This window comes from Salmo salar, chromosome ssa05 (genome assembly GCF_905237065.1).
Source record: "Salmo salar chromosome ssa05, Ssal_v3.1, whole genome shotgun sequence".
Lineage (NCBI taxonomy): Eukaryota > Metazoa > Chordata > Actinopteri > Salmoniformes > Salmonidae > Salmo > Salmo salar.
Window position 1 is genome coordinate 71,270,704 of NC_059446.1, and position 20,603 is coordinate 71,291,306.

Here is a 20,603-nt window from a genome sequence, read left to right on the forward strand (position 1 = left end):
CCTCCACATCGATCCCGCTCCAGAATACAGGCCTCGGTGTAACGCTCATTCCTTCGACGATAAACGCGAATCCGACCATCACCCCTGGTGAGACAAAACCGCGACTCGTCAGTGAAGAGCACTTTTTGCCAGTCCTGTCTGTTCCAGCGACGGTGGGTTTGTGCCCATAGGTGACGTTGTTGCCGTTGATGTCTGGCGAGGACCTGCCTTACAACAGGCCTACAAGCCCTCAGTCCAGCCTCTCTCAGCCTATTGCGGACAGTCTGAGCACTGATGGAGGGATTGTGCGTTCCTGGTGTAATTCGGGCAGTTGTGGTTGCCATCCTGTACCTGTCCCACAGGTGTGCTGTTCGGATGTACCGATCCTGTTCAGGTGTTGTTACACGTGGTCTGACACTGCGAGGACGATCAGCTGTCCATCCTGTCTCCCTGTAGCGCTGTCTTAGGCGTCTCACAGTACGGACATTGCAATTTATTGACCTGGCCACATCTGCAGTCCTCATGCCTCCTTGCAGCATGCCTAAGGCACGTTCACACAGATGAGCAGGGACCCTGGGCATCTTTCTTTTGGTGTTTTTCAGAGTCAGTAGAAAGGCCTCTTTAGTGTCCTAAGTTTTCATAACTGTGACCTTAATTGTCTACCGTCTGTAAGCTGTTAGTGTCTTAATGACCCTTCCACAGGTGCATGTTCATTAATTGTTTATGGTTCATTGAACAAGCGTGGGAAACAGTGTTTAAACCCTTTACAATGAAGATCTGTGAAGTTATTTGGATTTCTACGAATTATCTTTGAAAGACAGGGTCCTGAAAAAGGGTCGTTACTTTTTTTCTGAGTTTATAAAGGTATTCTACTATTACAGTAGACATGTATATAAGGTATCATACTATTACAGTAGCCATTTATATAAGGAATAACTAGTATAGAGTAGGCGGCCAGTGTACCTGTCCCATGGAGCGTCCCCGTCCCTGTCCCCGGCCGCGGCCCACAGTCTTGTCCTCCTCTGAGCTGGTACAGCGCTGCAGATGGATGTCCAACACTGACTGGTTCAAGAACTGGGAGGAACAGTGGGGGCACAACACTGGCTCCTTATCTGGGGAGATGGGGTGGGCAGAATGAGTTAATTACTTACTAAATTAGTGTTTATCACAGTCCAAACAGTGTTTCGAGAGTGTACATGAAATCAGTTGAAAAATACTAAACATGGAAAGGACAGAGATGTATGGATTGTGTGTGTATTTAGACAGTCACAGGCCCTGGTCACAGGCCCCTCCTGTCCCTACCCACCAAAACACACACTGGGTTCACACTGGGTTACAGGGTATTCTATCTGTATTGTCATCACTCAGTATAGGCTACAGTATGTGGCTTAAGGTAACTTCTTTATAGACACACAGACACATGCAATACTGTTGACAGTTTGGATATTGGTAAATACACTCAGGCTCTCTGTCTGCTTCTGTGAAGCTAAAGGAGCAAAAGAAGAGGAGAAAACGAGAGAAGATGCGGAGCTTTGACGTTTCCCCCATCTTAGCCGCCGGCATCTACAGTTACCACGGCAACTCCAACCCAGCGGAATCCTCCCTCCCGGCTGGAGCGTTCACCAGTCCCCCCTGAGGAGCCCCCCGTTGAAACATTTAATAAGGAGCCTCTCCATCAATAGAGCATTAACTAATAATCAATGGATCAATTCCAACCAATCACATCTCTCTCTCTCTCTCTCCAAGGTGCACTTATATCTGACCCCACTGCACCGATGCTGTCAACGGCAGCCATGTTGCCGTGACGCCAGACCTGATTAAGATCAGCAGATATTTTGACCCATTAATTGGTGGGGTCGATTCAATAGACCAGAATTGGAGAATCCCACATCATCTTTTAAATCAACAGTTTGGGAACATTTAGGCTTCCCAGTAGATTATAGGGGTGATGGATTGAGTTGTGGATAAAACGGTAACACTAAGTCGCCACGCTCAACGAGAATAGCCTACACTTCAAATGTGTTGACACATTTACGGCAACATCAGTGGGCCCCAGTATACCAGAGTAAGATGGAAACGCAAAGAAACTACACATCGTCGTCTTCCCTCTGCATTCAAGTAGCCCTTGGCAGCTGATTCTGAACGAGCCAAATAAATTACAAGAGCAATAGGTAGGCTATGTTTATACTTTTTACAGTCTGTTTTTTAGCAGCAGGTATGTGCCCATTCCCGGTGGTTTAGAATAGGGTTTTTTAGCACCTTGTGAAAGTGCTCAAGTCACGTTACGAACTTCGCTGTTGCACCCATTTCAGCAAACAGGTAGTACCCGCTCTACATAGGCAAACCAAAGCCGAAGTTTTCAATGAATTGGCCAATGCACCATGTTGCGCTTATAGTGACAGCCCATCACATTACCCTGGAGTGGGAGATGTACGGTGCTACAGACACGACCCCTTTATTACAGTCCGCATCTGGCACTGAAGGAGGCAATGACATGGTGTGTTCATAACCAAGTGGGAAGTGACATACAACTGGGAATAATCCACTTGAACGGCACTCAAACAGGTAATTACTAGTGGGAAACTGGTCTATCATCCTGAACATCCACTTCTCCCACCATGGTGACCTCTGACGTCACTACTAAGGAAATGACCTCTATTACAGCATTTTCGGCAGTTAAATGCAACAACAAAACATTATTTATAAAAAGCAATCTATTAAGGAGGTTTTGTAACTATAATTTGTTTACAAGCATTATAGCTCGACTTTCAGTTTATGGTTGACACAGCTTGTTGGCCATTAGCCAATCCGCGTTTCTCAACGAGATCAACTCACATGAACGCATCTAACTGGTATTTACGACTTCACATCTGGTAAAGTCCCACCTCCCACATGGTTACAAACGCAGCATCTGAGTGGAAACTTGAGGCCCAACAATCTGGTCATAATAGACAATGCAAGGAACACTGTGAATGGCACTTCATTTTCGTTCTGTATCGAAACCGAATGGTGACCCCAAAACTGCATGGGTTTGGTGAACCATTAAACCCCTAATTACTACTAAGGCGCAGGGATTACTTCTGCATACTTAACATGGAAATCAGCTCCATCATTAGCAGCTTCAATAATTCACGGCCCACACATACACTAGTGCACACTACATATTTGATTTATTTGATTTAACCTTTATTTAACCAGGAAGGGCTCACTGAGATTTTAAATCTCTTTTTCAAGAGCGTCCTGGCCAAGATAGGCAGCACCAAGTCATTACACAATTACAGACAGACAACATAAAAAACTACAGAAAATCTAATAAATAAAATCATAAAACAGCAAATTAAAAACATTGACAGGTCAGGGAATCAGCCTCAAAATCCTTCAGCAATGACTTAAAAACACCAATCGGGACAAGTTCTTCCAGTTTAAAAGTATTTTGTAAGCCGTTCCAACCCAATGGCGCAAAGTACATAAAAGCCCTTTTACCAAATTCAGTTTGGACTAGAGGTCAACCGATTAATCGGAATGGCCGATTAATTGGGGCCGATTTCAAGTTTTCATAACAATCGGTAATCGGTATTTTTGGCCACCGATTTGCCGATTTTTTTTTTTTTACACCTTTATTTAACTAGGCAAGTCAGATTAAGAACACATTCTTATTTTCAATGACGGCCTAGGAACGGGGGTTAACTGCCTTGTTCAGGGGGGATTCGGGGATTCATTTTTGCAACCTTCTGGGTTACTAGTCCAACACTCTAACCACCTGCCTTACATTGCACTCCACGAGGCTGACTACCTGTTACGCGAGGGCAACAAGAAACCAAGGTAAGTTGCTAGCTAGCATTAAACTTATCTTATAAAAACTATCAATCTTAACATAATCACTAGTTGGGAGTGGTTGTTCCCCTTGCTCTACATGGGTAACGCTGCTTCGAGGGTGGCTGTTGTCGATGTGTTCCTGGTTCGAGCCCAGGTAGGAGCGAGGAGAGGGATGGAAGCTATACTATTACACTGGCAATACTAAAGTGCCTATAAGAACATCCAATAGTCAAAGGTATATGAAATACAAATCGTATAGAGAGAAATAGTCCTATAATAACTACAACCTAAAACTTCTTACCTGGGAATATTGAAGACTCATGTTAAAAGGAACCACCAGCTTTCATATGTTCCCATGTTCTGAGCAAGGCACTTAAACGTTAGCTTTCTTACATGGCACATATTGCACTTTTACTTTCTTCTCCAACCCTTTGTTTTTGCATTATTTCAACCAAATTGAACATGTTTCATTATTTATTTGAGGCTAAATTGATTTTACTGATGTATTATATTAAGTTAAAATAAGTCTTCATTCAGTATTGTTGTAATTGTCATTATTACAAAAAAAATAATAATAATAATAATAAAAAATAAAAATAAAATAATAAATCCGGCCGATTAATCGGTATCGGCCTTTTTTTTGGGGGGGGGGGGGGTGGGGGTGTCCTCCAATAATCGGTATCGGCGTTGAAAAAAATCATAATCGGTCGACCTCTAGTTTGGAACAGTTAGCAGGATAAAGTCCTGCGAACAGAGAGTACTCACCACATTTCTGAACAATAAAAATGCCCAAATAAAATGGTAGTAAACCCAAAATGGCTTTGTAAATAAAAGTATACCAGTGACTGAGCCTACGAGTGACTAGAGAAGGCCAGCCAACCCTGGTATATAAAGTGCAGTGGTGAGAAAGGGTTTCGCAGTTTAAAATAAATCTCAAATGTTCCATGGTAAAGGGTGTCAATTGATCTCAAACACTGAGCGGAAGCATTCATATATAAAATATCCCCATAGTCTAGTAAAGGCATAAATGTAGCTGATACTAGCCTCCTTCTGGCTTCAAAGGGAAAACAGGCCTTATTCCTAAAATAAAATCCCAACTTCAGCTTCAATTTTTTGTTGAATATAAGTTGTTGAATATGCAATTTGAAAGAGAGGCCGTTATCAATTAAAATTCCAAGATATTTATGAGGTTACAGTCTTAATCTCATTGCCCTGACAAGTAGCAATAGGTGAAAGGTTCAGAGGTCTATTTCTTGCTTTAGAAAACACCATTAGTTTAGTTATGTCAGTATTGAGGATAATCTTCAATTGACACACAAGGTATGTTGAACAGTATAAAAAACAGTTTGCAAGTTCTGGAAAGCATCTGTGTGAGATGACAACAATAAATAACAGTATCAGCAGCATAAAAGTGAAGTTGTGCATTTTGCACATTTTTGTCTAAAATATTTATATAAATAGTGAATAAGTGAGGACCAAGTACAGAGCCCTGGGGTACACCATTACAGACAGACAATTTAACAGACATGAGCCATTCAAATTGAGTGCACTGAGTTCTATCAGACAGATAGTTAGCAAACCATGCAACGGCATGCTCCGAAAGAACCTACGTTTGAGAATCTCTGCCTCAGAATAATATAATCACTACTGTCTTATAATCTAATATATTATGATCTAAAAGGCAAAACTGATCGTAGATCAGCACTCCTACTCAGACGCTTTATGGATACAGGCACTGGTCTCTCTTTCTCGTCCAGTGCTTATCAGACACACAAGGCAGCTGAGAGGAGAGGGGAGGAGCTACCTTGGTGAATGAGGGAGTGCAGGTCCAGCTCCTTCCTGCGTTTGAAGGCCTCTCCACAGACAGAGCAGGGGAACGGGTGGCTGGTGTGGAGCAGTCTGATGGACAACAACTAATGTTAATAATACACTACTGAATAAATTACTACAGAAAAATAATACAAATGTTTTGGGGGTTTTTCAGAGCAGAAAATGAAAAAAGAGAGGGATAAAAACAAAGAGCTATAAAAAACGAGGGCTATTAATACAGTACTGCAATGAGCAATATGTTTTTCTAGGAAGCTGAGAAAGAAATAAAGCTGTGAGGAAAAGGAACAAAAGGGGCACCACCATCATCAACAATATGTGCAGCAGCTCACTGGTACTAATAACAGTGCAGTGTGTCATTTGTAGATGCATGTAAGCCACGCTTCAAGGGCCCACTGTAATCCTCATCCACACAGAGGAGAAATAACACACACAACCACATGCTGGCTATCACCTTAGTGTCACAGTATTAGGATTACCTCCAGACCTGAGTGCTTAACCATGTTGTTAAGCCTTTTAAGGTTCAATACGGAGTCATTAGGTGTGTCATATAATACAATGGCTACAGATAAATGGGTGGTTTCAGTGTGTGATGAAATATGAGAGCCTATGTTTATCCATTCCATAATGGCAGGATATAGCCTGGGGGAAGGAGAGGAAAGAGAACCACTGGGATGTATTTAACTGGCTGGATCAGTGTTGTGTTTTATCACTAGTGCAGTGTTTCCCAGCCCTGGTCCTCCAGTACCCCCAACAGTACACAGCTTCGTTGTAGCCCTGGACAAACACACACATTCAACTCTTTGAGGGCTTGATGATTAGTTGACAAGTTGAATCAGGTGTTTTTGTCAAGGGTTACAATAACAATGTGTACTGTTGGGGGTACTGGAGGACCAGGTCTGGGAAACACTGCAGTAGTGGATATCAGGGTGGTGGAAGAGTTCACCTAAACACATTTCTTCAGCAGTGGAGGTATTCAACTCTTAACTACATTCCTGCAGTGTCAGTGTCCACTAATCAACCCTGGCTAGCAGGTGTTCTAGTGCTCGCCACTAGCCAATGCATTACAAGCAGCTGAGTCAATGTCCTTGGTAACGATAATGTTCGTCACACTGTCCTAGATGGTCAGTGTGGGCATCAGGCCAGCTAAAGAAATAATGATTATGAACCGCTGAAAAATACATTGTGTTCTACGTATAATTCATGTCTGATGATAGTGGACCCCATCGTTTAATATTAGATGGTAAACATAGTGTGTGTGCTGTGGACCATTTACAGCCCTATGTAAACTGTCTGGTCGATCATCCCTCTGCACAGGGCTGACAATAGGAATCAATATTTCAGTCAAAGATGACCCTGAAAATTAAAGCTTCAGTCCAGGTCATCTCTCCACACCCCCAGTGTTCGCTAATGAGAGGGGGTGTAGAGATACGGACTGTACCCTGCAGAGACGCTGGGACTTCCTACTTCACCCCAACTACACAATGACATGCAGTTCAAGGGTAACGTTCCATTCACTCCCTGATCACGCCCTCCTATTGATCCCCGGATCATTTCTCCTGCCTCACCTCCTCCCTCCCTGCATCCCCCACCTCTAGTTCCTCAGCTGGTCTGTCTCCATCGCTTTCTCGTCCTACCCTTTATGGTTATCTTAATTTACTGCCGCCCTCCTGTCAATCATCGCTGGCAAGGGCTCAAGGGCACTGAGGCATCTCTGTCTCTACAGTGGGGGAAAAAAGTATTTGATCCCCTGCTGATTTTGTACATTTGCCCACTTACAAAGAAATGATCAGTCTATAATTTTAATGGTAGGTTTATATGAACAGTGAGAGACAGAATAACAACAAAAAAATCCAGAAAAACACGTCAAAAATGTTATAAAATGATTTGCATTTTAATGAGGGAAATAAATATTTGACCCCTCTGCAAAACATGACTTAGTACTTGGTGGCAAAACCCTTGTTGGCAATCAGAGGTCAGACGTTTCTTGTAGTTGGCCACCAGGTTTGCGCACATCTCAGGAGGGATTTTGTCCCACTCCTCTTTGCAGATCTTCTCCAAGTCATTAAGTTTGAGGCTGACGTTTGGCAACTCAAACCTTCAGCTCCCTCCACAGATTTTCTATGGGATTAAGGTCTGGAGACTGGCTAGGCCACTCCAGGACCTTAATGTGCTTCTTCTTGAGCCACTCCTTTGTTGCCTTGGCCATGTGTTTTGGGTCATTGTCATGCTGGAATACCCATCCACGACCCATTTTCAATGCCCTGGCTGAGGGAAGGAGGTTCTCACCCAAGATTTGACGGTACATGGCCCGTCCATCGTCCCTTTGATGCGGTGAAGTTGTCCTGTCCCCTTAGCAGAAAAACACCCCCAAAGCATAATGTTTCCACCTCCATGTTTGACGGTGGAGATGGTGTTCTTGGGGTCATAGGCAGCATTCCTCCTCTTCCAAACACGGCGAGTTGAGTTGATGCCAAAGAGCTCCATTTTGGTCTCATCTGACCACAACACTTTCACCAGTTGTCCTCTGAATCATTCCGATGTTCATTGGCAAACTTCAGACGGGCATGTATATGTATTCTTGAGCAGGGGGACCTTGCGGGCGCTGCAGGATTTCAGTCCTTCACGGCGTAGTGTGTTACCAATTGTTTTCTTGGTGACTATGGTCCCAGCTGCCTTGAGATCATTGACAAGATCCTCCCGTGTAGTTCTGGGCTGATTCCTCACCGTTCTCATGATCATTGCAACTCCACGAGGTGAGATCTTGCATGGAGCCCCAGGCCGAGGGAGATTGACAGTTCTTTTGTGTTTCTTCCATTTGCGAATAATCGCACCAAATGTTGTCACCTTCTCACCAAGCTGCTTGGCGATGGTCTTGTAGCCCATTCCAGCCTTGTGTAGGTCTACAATCTTATCCCTGACATCCTTGGAGAGCTCTTTGGTCTTGGCCATGGTGGAGAGTTTGGAATCTGATTGATTGCTTCTGTGGACAGGTGTTTTTTATACAGGTAACAAGCTGCGGTTAGGAGCACTCCCTTTAAGAGTGTGCTCCTAATCTCAGCTCGTTACCTGTATAAAAGACACCTGGGAGCCAGAAATCTTTCTGATTGAGAGGGGGTTAAATACTTATTTCCCTCATTAAAATGCAAATCAATTTATAACATTTTTGACATGCGTTTTTCTCAATATTTTTGTTGTTATTCTGTCTCTCACTGTTCAAATAAACCTAACATTAAAATTATAGACTGATCATTTCTTTGTCAGTGGGCAAACATACAAAATCAGCAGGGGATCAAATACTTTTTCCCCCCACTGTATGTTAACAACTCTGTCTAAATACCCTCACTGTGTAGGAACAGGGTCCGGCCTGTGTAGGAACAGGGGCCGGCCTGTGTAGGAACAGGGTCCGGCCTGTGTAGGAACAGGGTCCGGCCTGTGTTTGGGTTATGTGTAGCACATTTCCAGTTCTCAGTCCAGTCTTATGCTCTACTGTCACTGTAAATACAGTACCGTTGTGTGTTTGTTTCTCCCTGTAAAACAAGCAGGGTCCAATCAAGGTAACTCACACATTGAAATGCATCACCTGTGTTCCTCGTCTAATCTAGTTCTGTGAAACAGGCCTTTGGGGTTGATTTCAACCTGCACATTTAATTGAGTCACAGCCCAGTCACACCCGTACCTGTGCTCCTGCAGCTGTTGGTCAGTCTGGAAGCGAGCAGTGCAGTTGGGACAGGCAAACAGCTGGCTTTCTCCATCCTCCCCCTCTGGTGTCCTCTTCTGCAGGGATGTCATTGACACAGCACTACATCAGGGGAAACAACTAACAGCCTGTCTCAATGTTAACGTAGAGACAAATAGCATTCCTGAATTTCTCCGATCCTAGAGAGCCTCAGTGTGTACAGATATTTGTTCCAGCCCAGCATCAACACACATGATTGAGCTGGAGCAAAACCCTGTTCACGCTGTGGCTCTCCAGGACTTGTCTGTGGTGTGTTCAGGGATGTTGTAAGACATTCTAAAAACAATCAGGTAATCCAGGGCTGTGTCCCAAATGGCTCCGCATTCCCTATATATTGAACTACTTTTGACCAGAGCCCAATGGAGACCAGAGCCCAATGGGGACCAGAGCCCAATGGGGACCAGAGCCCAATGGGGACCAGAGCCCAATGGAGACCAGAGACCAATGGGCCCTGGTCAAAAGTAGTGCACCACATAGGGAATAGTGTACTATAGGGTGCAGTGACTCCCCCCATGCCTGACCTTCCATCGGGACCTGCGGCGGCGGGATTTGGGCTGGCTGTGGGTGAGGCTGTGCCTCTTCAGGACGCCCGGCTGGGAGAAGCGCTTGCCACACACGGAGCAGGGGAAAGGTTTGGTGCCCATGTGGGTCAGGCTGTGGCGCAGCAGGTTGGGAGAGGACGCAAACGACTTCTGACACACCTGAATTAACCAAGAAGAAGAACGAGGATGAATTTGATTGACGGAAGCCCAGTACAACATAGCTATTTCACATAGCACAAGAGCACTAAGATTGTCACATAGATTAAACAGAAAAATAAACATTAAGTATATAATAGGAAGCTACTCCTAACTAACTTCTGCTACTTGTTGATACACAACTAGTTTCAGTCATTAACATCAATATTTCACAGCATTTTCAATAGAACACATGTCCAGTCTACCTTGCAGGTGAAGAGCTTCTCTCCGGTGTGGCTGAAGACGTGAGCGCGGAGGAACCCCCTGCGTGTGAAGGTCTGGCCACAGTGGGGGCAGACGTGGGGGAGAGGGGTGCGGGACCAGTCCTGCATCAGCTTGGCTGGAGGGGGGAAGTTGGTGTCCGGTTGTTCCCCCACTACAGTCTTCTCCTGCTCTTCCTTAAGGATGACTGGATTCACCTCTTTACCCTGGTCTTTGTTCTCTACCCAATGAGGAGAGAGCATGGTCAGAAACTAGCGACGGTCTGTCAAAATAACCTTAAACAATAGTGAAACTTAGCAATATTCAGTTTGGATTGGAATCAGTTATGATTCCAGGCACCCTTACAGCAGAGTTAAGTCTTCCCATTGAGTTGAACCCAGCTGCCATTGGGTTGAACCCAGCTGCCACTGGGTTGAACCCACCTTTGAGATCGTTGATGCTGTGCATTCTGATAGCAGGTATTTTCGCCGGTGAGCCTGACGCAGCACTGGACGAGGCGGATGGGGGGGACAGCATCCTCTTGGGGGCGCGGGGGCTTCCCTGGGGGGCTGTGGTTGCTCCTGCCCCAGTCCCCGGGTCCCCACGGTGCTGGCGTCGGTGGTAAAGGTACTGGGTGGTGTTCATGAAGCTCTGACCACACTGGGAACAGTGGTGGAGGGGCTCGTTCAGGCCGTGCTTGTCCCTACGGTGGGCACTGAGCTCTGGCTCTTTACTGAAGCTGGCTCCACACTGGGCACACAGGAAACTCTGGCCCTGGACCACTTTGGGCACCTGAACCAGAGCAGAGGTAGAGACAGTGGAAGTAGAGGGGGTTCCATCCTGGTTATGCTCCTCAGTTCCATTGTTCTGGGAATCCACCACCCCCACTGTCTCCTCTTTAGACTCTTCCACCATCTCTTCCACCACCTCTTGCTGCAGTGTTACTATTTTGTAATACTGGTCTTCTGCATCCTGCATCTGTCCTCCCTGGGCCTGGGTTTGTGTGACCCCCTCCTTGCCTTTCTCCTTGTGCTGCTTGCGGTGGTAGAGGAAGAGGGTGGTGTTGAGGAAGCTCTCCCCACACACGGTGCAGTGGTGCAGGGCTTCCTTGAGGCCATGCTGGGCCTTACGGTGGGTCACCAGCTCAGACACCATGCCGAAGCTGGAGCCACAGTCCACACACAGCAGGCTGGACGGGGGCTTGAGCTTCTTGGCTGCCTTCATCCTGTAGTAGTAGGACGTCTGCTCCTCCCCAGGGTTATCAGCTGGGGGGTCCTGGGAGGGAACGAGGTCTGGGGGGTCCTGGGAGGGAACGAGGTCTGGGGGGTCCTGGGAGGGAGCGGGGTCTGGGGGGTCCTGGGAGGGAGCGTGGTCGGGGATGGACTGTCTGTCTGCTGCAGACTGGGCCTCTGTAGATGAATGAGCTGCCTGAGCCTGGATCTCAGAGGTTTTAGATTCAGTGGATTCCCCTACGCTCTCTGTTTCTGGCTCATCCTCTCCTCCTTCCTGCCCTCTGTTGGTGGTGTTTGGCAGATACATGTGATCCAGGGTGGCTGATGTGTCCTCTGCACTCATCCCATCCTCCTCTTTCTCTGCTGGCAGCTCAGACTTCACTACATCCTGCTGCTGCTGGGTTTGTTGTGCCCTCTCCTGAGTCCTTCCTCTCCCTCTACCCCTTCCTCTCCCTCTACCCCTTCCTCTCCCTCTACCCCTTCCTCTCCCTCTACCCCTTCCTCTGCCCCCTCCTCCTTCTTGGTCATCCGGTGAGACTGGTTCGTACGGTTCATCTGGACCCAGGTCCACCTCCACTTCAGCCTGACCGTGCTTCCCATCTCCCTCTGGGGCCAGTTCTGATCCAGATCCAGAGCCGGTCTCTTCTAGTCCTGGTTGTGGTTGGGTGGGTCCTGCCTTGGTCTGCAGACACTGGCCATGTTTGCGGTGCTGCTGCCAGAGGATCAGGGAGTGGAACAGGGCGTCACAGTCTCCACACTGGTACAAGATCTTGGGCTGGTCTCCTGAGGAGGGCTTCTTTGGGCTAGCCATGGCCAGACCTGGTGCACCAGAGCTGAGCAGCACAGACGAGAAACTGGCCTTGGTCTGAGGGGCAGGCGGTGGAGCAATGGGCTCGGTACACACCTGTTGCTGGAGAGAGAGAAAGAAAAAGAGAATGTGAGAAAATAAGACAAAACAGAAGCTGACCAGACTGGACAATAATGAGTGAACAAAAACGTCAATATGTTTTGGTGTCAAATTGAAAGAACTCGTTTCCATGGCAGTACTGGATAGCAATACCATCACAGGCAACCAGGTATCCTAGCAGTTATAGGGTTGGGCCAGTAACAGAAAGGTCGCTGGTTTGAATACCCGAGCCGAAAAGGTAAAAAATAATAATTTGGGTGCCGTACTACTATGGCTGACCATGTAAAAGAACACATTTCACTGCACCTACATGGTGTATGTGACAATATTTTTGTTGTTGTTGAAAAAGACCATAGTCAAATGAAACAGGAACAGTGTTTTTGTCAGGCAGATAAGGGATGACAATAGAGGAATATAGTAATAGAGTATTCAGAGGACAGAGGGGTCAATGAGAGGGGGTAAGGACTGAGGGGCAGGGCGATGATAAATATCACAGGCCTATCAGTTGAGTTCAGAGGGTCAGTCCGTGGCGTTTGAGAACTGCTCGTTGATCCATTAGGATGATAAGAACCATCAAGGTCGAGGTTAATGATGTGTTCCTTCAGGAGTGTCTTCATTCAAGCAGAGGCACCACTGTGGCTCATTCTGTTATAAGAGCCTAGACTGAGTACTACCAGCTTGTTTCTGCTTTAGGCAATTTGTTGGAGTCCTTGTCAGAATTGAGAAATGCAGAAACATATTTAGTATTGTATGTAGAAACAGACTGCTATTATGGATATAGTTAAATCTCCATAGTCTTAGTAAATATTTTTTGGTTGCTTGTTTTGATTCCGCAAACGAACTAAATCACCATTACAATACATTTCAGTCATGTCTGATTTATTTTGTTTCATAGTATGTACTCACAACTCAGCGTTTTAGCTCAGTAAGGGAGGTAAGTTATAAAACCAGACTAGAGGTCGACCGATTAATCGGAATGGCCGATTAATTAGGGCCGATTTCAAGTTTTCACAACAATCGGAAATCGGTATTTTTGGACGCCGATTTGGCAGATATATATATATATATATATATATATATAGTATATATAAGTATATGGTAGTATATATAAGTATATACACAAGTATATATTTTTAAACCTGCATATTTAGTTAATATTGCCTGCTAACATGAATTTCTTTTAACTAGGGAAAATGTGTCACTTCTCTTGCAAACAGAGTCAGGGTATATGCAGCAGCTTAGGCTGCCTGGCTCGTTGCGAACTGTGAAGACTATTTCTTCCTAACAAAGACAGCCGACTTCGCCAAACGGGGGATGATTTAACAAAAGCGCATTTGCGAAAAAAGCACAATCGTTGCACGACTGTACCTAACCATAAACATCAATGCCTTTCTTAAAATCAATACACAGAAGTATATATTTTTAAACCGGCATATTTAGCTAAAAGAAATCCAGGTTAGCAGGCAATTTTAACCTGTTAGTGCTAGGGGGCAGTATTGACACGGCCGGATAAAAAACGTACCCGATTTAATCTGGTTACTACTCCTGCCCAGTAACTAGAATAGAAATAGAAAACACCCTAAAGTTTCTAAAACTGTTTGAATGGTGTCTGTGAGTATAACAGAACTCATATGGCAGGCAAAAACCTGAGAAGATTCTGAACAGGAAGTGGCCTGTCTGACAAGTTGTTGTTCATCTTGGCTCTTTTTATTGAAGACTGAGGATCTTTGCTGTAACGTGACACTTCCTACGGCTCCCATAGGCTCTCAGAGCCCGGGAAAAAGCTGAATGATATCGAGGCAGCCCCAGGCTGAAACACATTATCGCGTTTGGATAGTGGCTGGTCAGAGTACTCTGAGACTCAGGCTCGTGCAAGAGGGCACGAGATGTTTTTATTTTCTCTCTCTTTGTACGTATACACGCTTTCCCGGTCGGAATATTATCGCTTTTTTACGAGAAAAATGGCATAAAAATTGATTTTAAACAGCAGTTGACATGCTTCGAAGTACGGTAATGGAATATTTAGAAATTTTTTGTCACGAAATGCGCCATGCTCGTCACCCTTATTTACCCTTTCGGATAGTGTCTTGAACGCACGAACAAAACGCCGCTATTTGGATATAACAATGGATTATTTGGGACCAAACCAACATTTGTTATTTAAGTAGAAGTCCTGGGAGTGCATTCTGACGAAGAACAGCAAAGGTAATAACATTTTTCTTATAGTAAATCTGACTTTGGTGAGTGCTAAACTTGCTGGGTGTCTAAATAGCTAGCCCTGTGATGCCGGGCTATCTACTTAGAATATTGCAAAATGTGCTTTCACCGAAAAGCTATTTTTTTTTTTTTAAATCGGACATATCGAGTGCATAGAGGAGTTCTGTATCTATAATTCTTAAAATAATTGTTATGCTTTTTGTGAACGTTTATCTTGAGTAATTTAGTAAATTCACCGGCAGTGTTCGGTCGGAATGCTAGTCACATGCTAGTCACATGCTAATGTAAAAAGCTGGTTTTTGATATAAATATGAACTTGATTGAACAAAACATGCATGTATTGTATAACATAATGTCCTAGGGTTGTCATCTGATGAAGATCATCAAAGGTTAGTGCTGCATTTAGCTGTGGTTTGGGTTTATGTGACATTATATGCTAGTTTGAAAAATGGGTGTCTGATTATTTCTGGCTGGGTACTCTGCTGACATAATCTAATGTTCTGCTTTTGTTGTAAAGCCTTTTTGAAATCGGACAGTGTGGTTAGATTAACAAGAGTCTTGTCTTTAAAATGGTGTAAAATAGTCATATGTTTGAAAAATTGAAGTTTTGCATTTTTGAGGTATTTGAATATCGCGCCAGCGTCCCACCTAGCCCATAGAGGTTAACCAGGTAAAATTGTGTCATTTTGCGTTCATTGCACGCAGTCAGGGTATATGCAACAGTTTGGGCCGCCTGGCTCGTTGCGAACTAATTTGCCAGAATTTTACGTAATTATGACATAACATTGAAGGTTGTGCAATGTAACAGGAATATTTAGACTTAGGGATGCCACCGTTAGATAAAATACGGAACGGTTCCGTATTTCACTGACAGGAAAAACGTTTTGTTTTCGAAATGATAGTTTCCGGATTCGACCATATTAATGACCTAAGGCTCGTATTTCTGTGTGTTATTATGTTATAATTAAGTCTATGATTTGATAGAGCAGTCTGACTGAGCGATGGTAGGCAGCAGCAGCAGGCTCGTAAGCATTCATTCAAACAGCCCTTCGCAATGCATTGCGCTGTTTATGACTTCAAGCCTGTCAACTCCCAAGATTAGGCTGGTGTAACCGATGTGAAATGGCTAGCTAGTTAGCGGGTGCGCGCTAATAGCGTTTCAAACGTCACTCGCTCTGAGACTTGGGAGTGGTTGTTCCCCTTGCTCTACATGGGTAACGCTGCTTCGAGGGTGGCTGTTGTCGATGTGTTCCTGGTTCGAGCCCAGGTAGGAGCGAGGAGAGGGACGGAAGCTATACTGTTACACTGGCAATACTAAAGTGCCTATAAGAACATCCAATAGTCAAAGGTATATGAAATACAAATCGTATAGAGAGAAATAGTCCTATAATAACTACAACCTAAAACTTCTTACCTGGGAATATTGAAGACTCATGTTAAAAGGAACCACCAGCTTTCATGTGTTCCCATGTTCTGAGCAAGGCACTTAAACGTTAGCTTTTTTACATGGCACATATTGCACTTTTACTTTCTTCTCCAACACTGTGTTTTTGCATTATTTCAACCAAATTGAACATTTCATTATTTATTTGACGCTAAGTTGATTTTATTGATGTATTATATTAAGTTAAAATAAGTGTTCATTCAGTATTGTTGTAATTGTCATTATTACAAATAAATAAATAAATAGAAAAAAGAGAGAAAAAAAACGGCAGATTAATCGGTATCGGGGTTTTTGGCCCTCCAATAATCGGTATCGGCGTTAAAATCATAATCGGTCGACCTCTAAACCAGACTATGTAACTTCAACTGCCGCTGACACTGTTCCTATCCAACGTGGCAAAAACGATTACTGCGGACCGCCCGGGGCACTTGAAACAGTGTCATGTATGTGTGTTAATATGTTCTTGATGAGAGAGCATTTTCAATGTGACGCTGGTGGTTGAGTCACTGTCTCCTAGAAGGACTTGAGACAAGAAACTGTGTCTACATCCCAAATAGCATCCTATTCCTTATAGTTCTCTACTTTTGACCAGGGCCCATAGGCCTGTTTGGTCAGTGAGCCTGGCTAGTGTGTATAGAGGCCTGTACCATAATTAATTGATTTCATTAACGATTCCAGAACTGGACTTCAACTCGGGAAGTGCACTAAAATATTACACATGGGTCAACATGTAATTAAAGTAACTGAGGGAGCACACCACTTTCCTGAAGTTTCTTTTTAATAACACTTAATCTTTTCCCTCTTGGTAAGCAAGATGGGTAATAGGAATGTCATTAAATACATACATATTACAAAGTGGTTCTACCACGGTGTTCATTTTCCATCTTCCTTTTTAATGCTAAAAAGCAAAGCTTCTAATTTCCTACTAGGCCTCTTCCATGTAATTACAGTTCTCTGGTTCTGAACAAGTCAAGTTAAAAAACGTTTGGTATAATAGCAGCCTACATTCATTTGAAATGTAAACACCCCCTGTTTTATAGCAATGTCGCCTTTAATGTTACACAGAAATTATGATAATCTAGCTAATGAACTCTGAATGGTAGTAATAAGGCAGCTGACGGCACAGCAGGGGCCAGAATGCCATAAGGCACTTAGGTTTTATAGAATGTTTCCACAGCTGATTCATCTGTGAGAAGGCCAATGAGCCATCCATCAGGAGGAGGGGTGGAGCTGACTGATTCATCTTTCACGCTCCTTTTCTCTCCCCACTGGCAACTCAAGATGCAATCTGCCTGTCACTCATGACACCACGCTTTATGGTTCTGAGCTTGAGGAGACCGTCACCATGGGAGGCTGGGGACACGTTTCGGAGAGCGACGCTGGTAAACGTCCCTCACCGTCGACGGCTCACCGTTTTAAACCTCCGAGCATACTGTAGCTATCATTACGAGTTAGCGATACAGTGAGAACAAGGACAGTGTTACTCCCTCAAATTACATAGTAACAGAAAAAGTATCTGTACATTGGAATATTATAATTCAATATTTGATGTAGAAAGTAATGTGATCTGTCATATTTTTATTTATATTATTTTTTGTTTGTGTATGGTGGTTTTTGAAATACGTGTTCTTGCCCAACTTGAATATTGTATTGTCTATTTTTATCCCCCAAAAATAAACAAAAAACAAGGCCAGTGCTGGTCATCTAATTTCCTATTATGACTCAAAGAAAATGGAATGGAATGTTCTCACTCTCACAAACTTTCAGACATGCAGATATTCTGTAGGACTTCTTTGTAGAACTGCCACTTAACGCAGTAGAACATTTGGATGAACTGTATCTCAAAGGAATAAGTCTCAGTGAACTGAAAATTCCTGGTTATGCATGTCTTAACCTGTTGGGGATAGGGGGCAGTATTTGCACGGCCGGATAAAAAACGTACCCGATTTAATCTGGTTACTACTCCTGCCCAGTAACTAGAATATGCATATAATTGTTTGATTTGGATAGAAAACACCCTAAAGTTTCTAAAACTGTTTGAATGGTGTCTGTGAGTATAACAGAACTCATTTGGCAGGCCAAAACCTGAGAAGATTCCAAACAGGAAGCGCTCTCTCTGACTATTTATTGGCCTTCTTGATCATCTCTATCTAAAACAGGGGATCTCTGGCATAACGTGACATTTTCTAACGCTCCCATAGGCTCTCAGAAGGCGCCAGAACGTTGAATGGTGACTTTGCAGGCCCAGGCTGAAAAACAGTAGCGCACTTGGATAGTGGTCGATCTGAGAACAATGAGACTGGGGCGCGTGCACGAGGCGACACCATGTTTTTATTTTTTCGTCTTTGAACGAAAACAGGGTTTCCCGGTCGGAATTTTATCGCTTTTTTACGAGAAAAATCACATAAAAATTTATTTTAAACAGCGTTTGACATGCTTCGAAGTACGGTAATGGAATATTTTGATTTTTTTTTTGTCACGAAACGCGCCGGGCGCGTCACCCTTCTTTACCCTTCGAATAGTGTCTTGAACGCACGAACAAAACGCCGCTATTTGGATATAACTATGGATTATTTGGAACCAAACCAACATTTGTTATTGAAGTAGAAGTCCTGGGAGTGCATTCTGACGAAGAACAGCAAAGGTAATCCAATTTTTCTAATAGTAAATCTGAGTTTGGTGAGTACCACACTTGGTGGGTGTCAAAATAGCTAGCCCGTGATGGCCGGGCTATCTACTCAGAATATTGCAAAATGTGCTTTCACCGAAAAGCTATTTTAAAATCGGACACCGCGATTGCATAAAGGAGTTCTGTATCTATAATTCTTAAAATAATTGTTATGTTTTTTGTGAACATTTATCATGAGTAATTTAGTAAATTCACCGGAAGTGTTCGGTGGGAATGCTAGTCACATGCTAGTCACATGCTAATGTAAAAAGCTGGTTTTTGATATAAATATGAACTTGATTGAACAAAACATGCATGTATTGTATAACATAATGTCCTAGGAGTGTCATCTGATGAAGATCATCAAAGGTTAGTGCTGCATTTAGCTGTGGTTTGGGTTTATGTGACATTATATGCTAGCTTGAAAAATGGGTGTCTGATTATTTCCGGCTGGGTACTCTGCTGACATAATCTAATGTTTTGCTTTCGTTGTAAAGCCTTTTTTAAATCGGACAGTGTGGTTAGATTAACGAGAGTCTTGTCTTTAAAATGGTGTAAAATAGTCATATGTTTGAGAAATTGAAGTAATAGCATTTCTAAGGTATTTGAATATCGCGCCACGGGATTCCACTGGCTGTTGAGTAGGTGGGACGCAAGCGTCCCACTGGCCCAGAGAGGTTAACGGAGGATCTAATTCCTTTTGTACTGGGTAGAATGCAGTGCAGTTTTGTAGGCTACAGCGCTTATCAGAGTCCAAAACATGTACGCGTCTATACAGCAGTGTTCTAGAGTATTGGACCGTTAGCTTTCATTTTTGAATTCTCAGCGTGGCTCAAGCTATTTTTCAACCGTCACCACATTCAAACTGGAGCCGCATTGGTTGGGAATTTTGAAGGACCGTGGTTGAGTTGTGCCTCCCCCAGAGACGGACCGCTGGACTATCATGGCTCTGCGCTTGTGGACTCTGAATTACGCTTCAGCCTCACAAGGCTTTCCAATTCACATGGGAAGCCTTGAGCACAACAATGGCGACACTATGAAAATGTACACACTACTGCATTAGTAAAGTGTAATATAACAATAACATATGCCATTTAGCAGATGCTTTTATGCAGAACCATTTAGCCTAGATGTGCAAAAGATGAGAGAAGTTTAATAAAAAGTTATTGTTTATCAATGTTCTAGACCTAGCCTATTTAGTTTAAAATGTCCATGGAGTTTGAAGCTTCCACTATTACCTGAGTCTGTAGGAAGGGGATGGAGATGGGGGTGGGGGCCCCACTCCCAACATTCTCTGTGGTGCAGGTCAGCTGGTGGGCTAGCACCTCCTCCAGGGTGTCAAACTCTTGGTAGCAGGGGAAGCACATGTACACAGAGGCACTATCCATCGCCATACCTGCCACAGGGAGAGAGAGGAGATCTAGACCAAAACAGTGCATTACTGATCATATTCAATTCAGGTTGGGTGGTCTGTTTTATGTTTGCAAGCAACACGTGCACACAATTATTAGCCTACAATATAGCCTAACTAATATGTTATTAAGATAACCTAAATGTAGCCTATCCCCCCACCATACACAGAGCTGATGCATCCAAATATCATTATATTTCATTGTAGATCGATTGAGAATGTGTTGTATTACCCCATGTATAAATGCTTGCAAGTCATCATTTAAAATGGGAAAGATGTAAAAAGGTTTGATTGATGTCATGTTGTAAACATTGCCCTCTACTGATGGAAATTAGTATCTTCATGTGTGCCTGGGCTTTGGTCAGACAGGAGATTTGAACTTTGACAAAATGGCAGTAGGTAATTGTTATTTTGTCCACGCTTGG

General features: G+C 43.8%; 1 protein-coding gene across 3 annotated transcripts in view; it reads right to left on the minus strand.

Annotated features, from left to right (window-relative positions):
* The window catches only part of LOC106605866 (zinc finger protein 629), a 34,057-nt gene that overhangs the window by 12,129 nt on the left and 1,325 nt on the right, over window positions 1–20,603 (minus strand). For 2 of the 3 annotated variants that reach the window (XM_045718721.1, XM_045718723.1), the window contains exons 2-8: window positions 20,006–20,163; window positions 10,743–12,441; window positions 10,305–10,540; window positions 9,883–10,062; window positions 9,302–9,399; window positions 5,600–5,694; window positions 943–1,091 (exon numbers count right to left, since the gene is read on the minus strand). In XM_045718721.1, the coding sequence (XP_045574677.1) occupies window positions 943–1,091; window positions 5,600–5,694; window positions 9,302–9,399; window positions 9,883–10,062; window positions 10,305–10,540; window positions 10,743–12,441; window positions 20,006–20,161 (2,613 nt within the window). In that variant the 5' untranslated portion in view covers window positions 20,162–20,163. Of the gene's footprint in view, window positions 1–942; window positions 1,092–5,599; window positions 5,695–9,301; window positions 9,400–9,882; window positions 10,063–10,304; window positions 10,541–10,742; window positions 12,442–20,005; window positions 20,188–20,603 lie in introns of all 3 variants that reach the window. The other variant, XM_045718722.1, reaches the window with a different exon arrangement.